Below are 11,140 nucleotides of genomic sequence, written 5' to 3'. Positions count from 1 at the left end.
ACTTAAGTCTAATGTCTGGGAAAGGCAATTCTTTGGACTCAAAGAAATACACTGATCACGTTTTGGTTATATTTTTCCTTTTGGAGTTTAAGACCATGCAGTTTGCCCAAATTAATTCACTTTTACTTTCAAGGTCAGTTGAGGATCTGGACCTCTGGGTCTCATGGGCCTGGAAGGAGTACCTGGCTCCTTAGGCCTTCTTTTTACCAGTTCCATCTGTTTGAGGAGAAGTCAAAGGTCCTGCTCAACCAGTGCTGGCTTCACTTGCACGTACTGAGGAAGTAGTTTTCTCTGTATTTTATCCTCCTCTTTGCAGACTGGACACTGGTTCAAGTCCATTTCGTGGGGTCTCCCTGGCCTCCATGAACAAGAGGACAGGTGACTCACCACAGTTACAGGACATTTCAAGAGATGCCCTATAGTCCCCTGGACCGTAGTTGACATTGTAAGGCAAGGAACCAAAATTGTTCCTTTAAGTCCCTCTGACCAGATTAGTATAGGCCTCAAAGTATGTCTGTTAAACACCCAGTAAGCCTAAACAAATAATAAAGGTCTATGTAAGTTTGTTATAATATATAAAAATGAGACAAAAATGATACACACGTAATCTTAAAATTTCTAAGGTCATAGATGTTGTCACCTAGTTTAAGGAACAAAATATATGTCTAGTCAAGGTTTATCTGAGAATATTTGATTTTTGCCCAGGTTTTATCTACATAGAACATGGTAATTTGTCTAACATTATTGACCATGTTGTATGTGACCGAGGGCCACTCTTTGCATTGGTTTGTGCTTCTGCTACAAGAACTCAAGTGCTTTGTTACACTCTAAGTTCTTCAGTTATCTCTGGCAACTCTTCTTTCTTGGTTCCTATACACTTGTCTTGATTGCTGTACTACGCATGCCTTTGGCCACTGGGAAACAAAAAGCCAATCTCATTTGGCTGTGGTATCAGTGTTCTGTGGTTCTCTGACGGTCATGTATGTGAGTCTAGGACTCGGACATTCTGCTGGGATGCAGAAATTTGCAACTTTGTTCTATGCTAAGGTGACCCCACTTTTCAAACTCCACATCTACAGCCTCCGGAAAAAGGACATAAAAGCAACCCTGAGGAATGTTCTAGGGAGCATATAAACTCATGAGGTGATCTCTATATGATCAGGTCACTACAGCCCAACAAAATGTAATCAGTTATGTGGTTGTCTAAATCCACAAATATGAGTCTGGTGATACAGATCCTGATATCCTATGAAATAAGCATTATAGGGCCCATTACAAAATTTAAAAGGACAGATTACATAGATAAATTAAAATGGGTGATTTCTTTTTTTTTTTTTTTTTTTGGTTTTTTTGAGAAAGGGGTTCCCTCTTTCCCCAGCTGTCCTGGAATTCACTATGTAGACCAGGCTGGCCTCGAACTCAGAAAGATCTACCTGCCTCTGCCTCCCAAGTTCTGGGATTAAAGGCATGCACCACCATGCCTGGCTAAAATGGGTGATTTCTTATTAGAATTTAAACATTAATTTAATGTACTCTTGTTTTCATATATTTCACCTATGATAAAATTTCTTACACTCTAAAATACTCAGTTTAATAGCTTAAATCTATAGGTGGACTAATTAAAATGATAACTATCTCTAAATTAAACATAAATGAGCATGGTTCTTACTGTAAGTAGCTTTGTTACGTGGCCATTCCCTATAAATAACTCCTTTAATCAACTTACCAAAATTTCCAAAGGACAATAATTGTGCTCTAGACTAACAACGTGTGGATATACACTGTGTTCTTTACTCTTCTTAAGAAGAAGCATCCTCTAGTTCCATGAACAGCAATAAGTTATCAGTCAACATATTCAGAAAAGCTATGTGGTGGGCACCTAATACTTTCACCTAACTATCAAGATGTTACCAGCTTGAAAGGTCACTTAACTGAGTTTTAAATAATAAAATATAGCCTCATAAAACATAACAAGTAAAAGATATATTTTAGAATAAACTGCTAAAGTTCAAAAGAATTCATTATTGGTAGTGAAACTAAGTGGGTGAAAAAGAGATATTTTCAAAGGAAAAGATCATCCAAATTTCAATCACTAACAACGTAACTATCTTCATTTTTACCCCTTTTCTTTACTGCAATATTGAACTTATTTTTACCATGCTATAGCAAGTTTTTTATTTAGTTTAATTTTATATGTTAGAATATTTTGCCTGCATGTATGTAAGTGCATCCATGCATGCAATGCACATGGAGGCCAGAAGAGAGCACTAGATCCCCTGGAATTGGAGTTTCAGACAGTTGTTAGCCACCATGTGGGTGCTGGGAACAGAACCCTGGTCCTCTGCAAGAGCAGCCAGTTCTCTTAAGTGCTGAGCCATCTCTCCAATCCTATAGCAAACTTTTGTAATTTAATTTTAAGATCTATAATGTTCTATTGAACCAATATATTATTTATTACTAATCTTTATGTTGTAATATGAACACTTTCCTAGAAAAGAAGCTTCTTTCCAAAGTCCTAAGATTAGATAGTTAGGTGATAGATAGATAGATGATGATAGATGATAGATGGATAGATAGACAGACAGACAGACAGATAGATAGATAGATGATAAATCAATGAAAGCCAGGTCATAGTTGCACATGCTTTAATCCTGGCACTTGGGACACATAGGCAGACAAATCTCTGTGAGTTTCAGGTCAGCTGGGGCTACAAGGAGACCCTGTCTCAAAAAGACAAAAAAAAGATAGATAGATGATAGATTGATAGATGATTGATAGATAGATGTAATATTCAGAAGGAGGATTAGAAGAAAAATGAATATTGTCATTACATAAGATTAATCCATAACTGAATTCATGCTGAGACAATAAAGGGTAAGGCTAGCGGACACAGTGTAATCCTATTTCACTTACTATCAATCTTTTTGTTGGACATCAATTTTTGTTATAAAATATATTCAATGAAATCTTTATTAATATGTGGCTTGATAATATAGTCTACAAACTGAAATTAGAGATCATCACTTAATCCAAAATAGAACTTTCCATAAAATTAAAGATATAAGAATATGTATTCAGCAATTTTCTTTTTAGGACTTGGTTTTAAAACAGATTCTTGGGGGCAACAGCAACTGTCCCAGTTTGTCTCTTCATTGCTATGACAAAATACTCTGACCACTACCAACTTGGGGAGGAAAGGATTTATTTGTCTTACATCTCCCAGGTCACAGTTCATCAGGGAGCCCAAGGTAGGAACTCAGGGCAGGAGCCTGGAGGCAGGAGCTGGAGCACAGGCCATGGAGGAACATTGCTTACTGGCTTGCTCTCCTGGCCGCTGCTCAGCCTGCTTTCTTATGTAACACAGGCCCACCTGCCTAGGGATGGCACCACCCACAGTTGGCTGGGCCCTCCCACATCACTCAACAATCAAGAAAGTGCCCCACGGACATGGCCACAGGCCAGTCCAATGAAGGCAGTTCCCCAACTGAGGCTCCCTCAACCCAGGTGTGTCAGGTTGACACTAAAGCTATCCAGCACAATGACTATTCAGTTCTCAATATTCAGTTCATAATTCGATAGTACATTTTAACATAAACATTCTTGATAAGAAGATGGTTTTTTCTTTTCATGTAAGAAATTGTCAAGCTCCTCTTAGCTGTGAAAACTCTGCCATATATCTCTTACTTCATACAGCTCAAGAATGATGATTCCTGTCTCCACACTACTTCCTGGGTGTGTATTTAAGTTTCCTGAGACTGACCACCAAGGAGCTCAAGAACAAGTGGTCAAGATAGGCAGCCATTCCACCACAAGGTCAAAACCCTCTGTCACAGGTTTTTAAGGTAAAATGTTTGGCCTCCACATATGACTCCAATATAATCCTTGGTTCAAAGCCTTTCCTTAGTACTAAGTTATTTACACTACAACTTGCACTGGGATATTTTTCCAACCCAAACTGCAACCCAAGGAGGGAGAGAAAGTGAATACTAGTTATAGTAAGAAAAGATGGTGCTGTGGCCCCATCCCACCCTGAACATTTAGACTTTCCAAAGACACACAAGGTTACTTTTAAGAATAACTGTGTTGGTTGGTGGTTTCCTTCAGGAGAAACAAAAATGAGACAATCAGCACTTTCTATATTCAAATATAAGTCATGAGTTTACAAGATGTCTTCAAATGATTGTTACATTCACAAACATTGAATTTTCCCTCAATTACAACTAATCTCTCACAAAATAAAATTAATTTGTAAAAATCAAATATATGCATTCAAAACTAAAGCTTACGGCAAGGGTAAATACATTAAGCAGAGCATACGATCTGTTAGCTTAATAAATTTAAATGGGAAGATTTTCTACCACAAGATTTTCTCTTTTAGTAGCATTGAAAAAAAAAGAAATAAATATCATTTTGATGCACTTGCAAAGAATACAGGCCCTCAACTCCTCCACCCTGACCCCGTTATTCCTGACTGAGGAGTACCAGCCTCTCCAAGCCTCAAAAAGAGAAATCCCACTTCCCTGTTCCCACCCTACCCCTTCCTTTCTTTTTCTATATGCCCCCAGGGTCTGGAGAGTCATAATCTTCCTTAAAGGAAGCCATAAAGACACAAATTCCTCAAGGTAGCCAGATGGCCCAAATTGGCAGCTTGGTGTTTGATCAGGCCTTGCCAACTGGTCCCTTCCCTGGCTGACAGAGACTGGTTACAGGGGAGACTTAACTCCTCTGCCATAACCTGCTCTTGCTGCCTTATCAACTGCTCATGTCTGTATCCATGGACAGCAGAGGCCATTTTCTGTGTTATGAATAAAAGGAGACCCAGGAAGCTAGGGAAGCAGCTAGCCTGGCACTCAGTGAGAAGAAACAGCAAAGAGGTCGATTGAAACAAGTGAACGGTGTCTTGTCAACTCCCAAGGTTGTCCACTGACATTCACACAGGTGCCCACATGAATGCAGGACACACCAGCACACACATGGCGGGGGAGAGAGAAACTGAGACAATTGGTGAATCAGAAGAGAGAGTGGGACTTGGACTTGTATGACTGTTTAACTCCAGGACCCAGCAGCTGAGGAAGGCCATCACTTGGACTATCTTGAGTGGTTCTGAGGATTGTACAATCCAAGCCCAGTCACCCCTAGCAGCCAAAGATACCTCGCTCCAGAGAACTCCTCACTGCTTTTCAGTAATAAATCACCTTAATCCTTATCAGGGACTTCCAGCTGCATGCTTGCTTGTGGAGCACAGTTTGAGCTTTCACCTGCTTTCAATATTGCTACCCTGTGTCTTTCTCAATTCAGTGAGACTAGAGAACCTGGACACTGTGTCACAGCACACTCTGAGACCCTTCTGGTAGCAGTCTGGGGACAAGGGGAAAGGAGATAAAGGTAGAGACCATGAGCCTCTCTTAAGAGAGAAAGCTCTGGCTCTTTCAGATGTTGGGAGGATGTGATACAAAGTGAAAACTAAAACTCACAAACGATACTGTAAAGAGGAAGTCTTGAAATGGACAAGGGCTTTGGGAAAGAAGAGGAGGCTGGTTGGGGTTAGTTAAGAGGCTAACTAAGCACTCTCCTCCCTCCTTAGAGCTTCCCACCTGTCAGTAACAGCAGCAGCCCTGCACTTCAGTGTGGAGGAACAGGGGCCACTGTGGAGGAAGGAATCACAGAAGACAGAGCTTTTCCCTCTTTGCTACAGGAGAGGAGAACTCTTCCTGAAATTTCAGCTCTGTCTCCACCGCCCTCCATTTCTTGCTCAAAGGTAAGGGATGCCCGTCTTAATGTTTCAGGACTTGTGTGGACAAGGCAGATGAGTAATCAGTGGAGCCCACAGAGAGGAAAGCAAAACCCAGAGCCCTGGCCTCTCTTCAGAGGGAGCCAGAGGCCAAGGACAGCCAGGACCAGGCAGAGCTTGACAGGCATTTGGGTTAAGGCTTGCCACAGTTTAAATGAAGACGGAGGTGCCGTCCTTCACAGACATTCTATACATGCCTCGGGGTAGTAACATCAATCCTGATCTGAAGACAGAACCTGCCCTGTAGAACATACACCAACAGTGCTGGGCTCTCTGTCCCAAGACCAATGCGTCTTCTTGCTCTGAGATCTGTTCCGCTCCTGACATCATTCTAGATGAAATAAAATAAAGAAGGAAATATAAGATTAGCAGAGCACACAATGTGACCATCAAAGCTCGAGAAGGGGCCTTTCCAAAAGGCAGGAGATTAGCCATGGGATAGCGAGACGCAGATCAGGTGACCAAGTTATGTACAAGGCTGGCCAGATGGTTGAGTCCCGGGCCCTTCTACTCTGGCCTCCCGTGAACTTCACTGACAGGTGAGGCTCAAGTGGTGATGCTTATGTGGTGAGAGGACAGGCTGGAGGAAAGGTTGCTCAGTGCTTCTAGGGCCAGCTTGGAATCACTCAGCCCAAACCATGACTAAAGGGAAGCAGAAAAGCCCCTGGTGTTCAATGCTAATCCTCCGCCCAAGGGCATGAGGCACTGAGGAGGACAGTGCCCTTCACCTGTGACTAACTCGTGTCCACCATCCCCGGAGCACAGGTTGCTCTCCCTGTCTCTTTCCAGCTTCGCAGGATCTTTATGAAATGTGTGCATTCCACAATGGTCATTTGGAGCCTTTCCATGACGGAGGAATAAATAGTGAGAAGGTAGTCAACTCAAACTCGTCCCCTAGCACCAGGCTCTAAACTCAAAGGTATCAAAGCATGCTTTTCTCTGACTCTTTTTATTTCATTTCCCTACTTGATTCATCTACTTCTTTGATCTTTTGCCTGAACTATCTTTTGATACGTTCTGTTTCCGGTAAACAGAACGCTGAAAATCACTTGAAATGTCTCCTGCCTAAGGCCTGGTCATTAGAGACACTAACCCTGGTTGGAAAAAACCTGGACAGTTTTCAGTCTGGCTCTTCCTATTTCTTGACCAAATCCAGTAACTTAGCTTCACTGCCTCATGAGTCAACAAGGTTGACAACTCACTTATGTCACTCGGCCAGGGTCATGTTCAAGACCATGTACGTCGTCAGCACTGTGCCCTCCTCCAATCCACTGTCTATTGATCAAGTAAATTCACGGCTTCATCTTGGATTGAGGGCTTCCTCAGAAGAATTCAGTAACCTGAGCCTGTCATTCCAGCAGGAAGACTAAGAAGTTCCAGGGCTTCTCTGGCTCTTCCTGCTCTTTGTTTCTGCTTCCTCTGGCTTTCTACCACCATGGAGTCATACCTCAGTGAGCACAGCTTGAGGGTCCGACTTGGCAATGAGTCATTCATGTCCCACTCATGAGGATTTTCCCACTATGTCCTCAGATCCCAAGGATGTGATGTATGGTAGAAGGCTCTGGGTTGGCTTTGCTCATCAGGGCAGGATTTATTACCCCATTCTTTCCTTCTCTTTCTCCAGAGTCCATGCCAAGGATGGAGAGGCTTCGATTCTCTTCTGCTCTTCTTATACTGCTGGCCTTGGTGAGCCTTGACTTGACCAGCTGGGCATGGACTGTCCCTGACTGCATCATAGCAGACAGCTCACTCTTTCCCAACCTCTCTTACTACATCCCATTTTGCACCTTGAACCCAGGACTACGCCTTTTGGCATCTTGCTCCAATGTTAAAGACTTGGCTCAGACCTTGGAAAGAGTGCCCTTGGATACAGAGGTGCTTTGCCTCCAGGGCACGGTTCCTACTCTGCAGGATAATGCCTTTGGTCATTTCCCCTCCCTGAAGCTTCTGAGACTGCAGTTGGGCACCCTCAATATTACTTCCAAGGCTTTTGAAGGACTGGACCACCTACAACATCTTTTTTTTGAACATCATGCTCCCTGTTGCCTGAGTCTGCTCCTCCCTCCAAATGTTCTGGAACCTCTCAGATTCCTCAGTAGCCTTTCCTTTCAAGGCTACTGCCTGAATTATAGCCAAAGCATCTACTTGCCAGTCAGCCTCAGGCATCTGACTCTGAGACACAGCTGTCTGATCCAATTGCAGGAGCTGCAAAGGGTTTTCCCCAACCTCGCGCCTGGCCCCTCTCTAACACCCACTACCAGATCATGGGTGCCCTTCCTAGAGGTACTGGATTTGTCTTACAACCTTCAGCTGAACCAGGCAGGTGCCAGAGCCCTGCAGGGACTCAAGCTTCATTCCCTGATACTGGATGGCACTCCACTGAGTACACTGGATGTCCTGCACTCGGGAGTGCTCCACTTGGACTTCCTCTCCCTTGAAGGTAAAGGTATAGAAAAACTGCCTGAGAATGTAACTGGCTACTTTGACCTTCATGCCCTTGACCTTGGAAGGAACCAAATCCAGAACATAGAGAAGGGAGATCTCCCAAGCCACAGTTCCCTTGAATTCCTCAGCCTTCACGATAATAACCTGCAGTCAATTCCCATCACGTTCCTGAGTGCTCTGCCCCAACTTCAGAGCCTCAACCTGTCTGTGAATAAGCTGGGCCTAACCTTGGCTCTTCCAGAAGGACTGATTAGCACAAACTTGAGAGTGCTAGATCTGTCCCATAATCAGCTCTGTGCTCTCCCCTCTGGGGCCTTCTCTTTTCTTCCACATCTCCAGGAGCTCTGGCTGAGTGGCAACAACATCTCCAGTTTATCCAGTGACAGCCTGCAGGGACTGAGGTGGCTAAAGACTCTAGACCTGAACTGGAACCAAATTAAAGTGTTAAAACCAGGCTGGCTCTCCCCTCTTCCTGCTCTCACTTCCTTGAACCTTCTTGGTACCTATTTGGAGTCTATCTCAGGCAAGCAACTCCAAGGTCCCCAGAGGCTGAGCCACCTACAATTGGGTTCTCTTACGATGCTGGACATCTATCCTCCCTGGCCTCCAACACTGCTCAGTCTAGAAATACAGGTAACAGTGAGTGTCCAGTTTACTGTGCTCAGTGGAGAGCCCTTCTTGTTTTTGGAGAACCTTACCTTACAGGCCAACTGGCTGATACTGAAGCCAGACAACACCACATTTCATTTCCCTTCTCTGCGATGCCTCACTCTGCGAGGCCTCAGCCTGTTCTTTCAACCCCAGAGGTTCTTCCCGCAGCAGCTTCCTCTCCTGGAGCAGTTCTCCTTCTGGTGCGACAATGACGAAGCAGTAGACCTCCACCTATTTGAGATGCCCAGGCTACGTGTGCTAGAGCTGGGGGACCTTAACTTCTTCTATGAGTCAAGTACGACGAAGCTGGAGACACTACTGAAGGAGGTGCCACAGTTACAGGTACTGGCACTGAGCCACATGAATCTCAGGAACCTGTCTAGAGCCAGCCTCAGGGGCCTGAGCCACCTTCGGCTGCTGCTGCTGAGCTCTGAAAGGGCCCTGGAGTTGGACAGCAGCCTGGAGGAGTTCATTCCTCAAATGCCTCAGTATGTTTATTTCTCAGATGCCACCTTCATCTGCCAGTGTGAAAGCTCTTGGGTGGAGCCTTGGGCTACACAGGTCCCAAACTCCTTTGTGTATGGGCTGGAGAAATCGGTCTGCATGGCCAATACCTCTGATTACTCCAAAACTCTCCTGTTCACCTTCTTTTCTCAGCACTGCCCACGTGACCCTGAGTTGTGGGCCTTTCTCAGCAGTTTCACTCTGGTGCTCTTGCTGATGACCCTTGCGCTGCTCGGCTGTCACCGCTGGCCTTGGCTTCATCAACTCTATACATTTTTTTATGCTTGTTGGTGGAAAATATGTGGCCGTGGTTTCAGAGGCCAATTCCACTATGACGTCTTTATATCCTGTTGTGAACCGGACCAAGCTTGGGTGCTGGAAGAGCTGGTTCCTGCTTTAGAGAATCCCCCTCCTGAAGGTCAGGGCTTGAGGCTCTGCCTGCCTGTGAGGGATTTTGTGGTCGGGCAGGACAGGATGGATGCCCTGGTTTCCAGCATGGGCAGCAGCAGAGCCACCCTCTGTGTGCTCACTGGCCAGGCCCTGGCAAGTCCCTGGTGCAATTTGGAGTTAAGGCTTGCCACCTACTACTTGATAGCCAGGCCTGGGACAACTCGCCTCCTGCTGCTCTTTCTGGAGCCCATTGATAGGCAGAAGCTCCACAGCTACCACCGCCTCTCCCGATGGCTCCAGAAGGAGGACTACTTTGATTTGTCCCAAGGGAAGGTGGCTTGGGACACTTTCTGTGAGCAACTGCGGAGATGTCTCAGGAAAGCTGGACAAGAACGAGAAGATTAAGAGCTTTGAGAGATGTTACCATGCACATATTCCATTCAGCAGTGGCCTGGGTGCCCCTCCATCACTAGAGAAGTCTCACCCATTGGGGTGACATAGATAAAGATACCAAATCCCAGTGGGAAATGTCTTTTAAACTACTGGAGGCTGTTCATTCAAAAAACAGTTCTGTTATGCTAGTTGTTGCTAGTTTTCTGTAGCACAAGAAGGTATCATTCAAAACACACACACACACACACACACACACACGCACACACACACACACACTCAAATGGTTTGTGCACTCTCCTGTGCGCATTTCTTCAAAAGGTATTCATTCTGCCACTATGAAAAGCAAAATATTCAGTTCTTTGGTAAAAAGCTACATTATTCTAGAAATCAATGAGTCATTTTCAAAGTTGAAGTGGAGTTTGCAGTTCACCAAATATCCCATAGTCAGTTCTAAATGAAGGTACTCACACTTAGAGCATTTCATGAATGAGAACTTTTTAAAATTTTTATTTATTACTTTTATTTTATGTGTATGTGTGTGTTGCCTGCATGTAGGTAAGTGCACCCGTGCCGTGCAATGCCATGGAGGTCAGAAGAGGCTGTTGGATCCCCTTGGACTGAAGTTATGGACAGTTGTTAGCTGCCATGTGGGCGCTGGGATTCGAACCCAGGTCTTCTCCAAGAACAACCAGTGCTCTTAACTGCTGAGCCATCTCTCCAGCCCAGAGAACATTTTTTTTATCCTATATTTCACACAGGGGGCACAAATACACACAGGTTAAATGATTTACAGCCCCAACTCAGCTCATGTGTCATGAAGCCTGGATCTCACATCTGTGTGCTCTCCACCCCACTTCTTCCATTTAGCCTCTGACAAACACCAAAGGTGAGGCAATCTCACTCTATCAGACTCCTAGAAACTGTAAGTCCTAAATACATTACAGTGACAGAGAATGGAACATCAAA

At 44.5% G+C, this 11,140-nt stretch overlaps 1 protein-coding gene across 1 annotated transcript; it reads left to right on the top strand.

The window, feature by feature from the left end:
- The first annotated feature begins 7,411 nt into the window (after positions 1-7,411).
- LOC103749650 (toll-like receptor 11) lies at positions 7,412-10,186 on the top strand. The gene has a single exon (XM_008852477.2). The coding sequence runs from the start codon at positions 7,421-7,423 to the stop codon at positions 10,184-10,186; it is 2,766 nt and encodes a 921-aa protein (XP_008850699.1). The 5' UTR covers positions 7,412-7,420.
- Positions 10,187-11,140: the final 954 nt, after the last annotated feature.

This window comes from Nannospalax galili, unplaced genomic scaffold (assembly GCF_000622305.1).
Source record: "Nannospalax galili isolate Female #2095 unplaced genomic scaffold, S.galili_v1.0 scaffold2812, whole genome shotgun sequence".
In the NCBI taxonomy this organism is placed as follows: domain Eukaryota; kingdom Metazoa; phylum Chordata; class Mammalia; order Rodentia; family Spalacidae; genus Nannospalax; species Nannospalax galili.
This window is presented reverse-complemented; position numbering and strand designations above follow the sequence as displayed.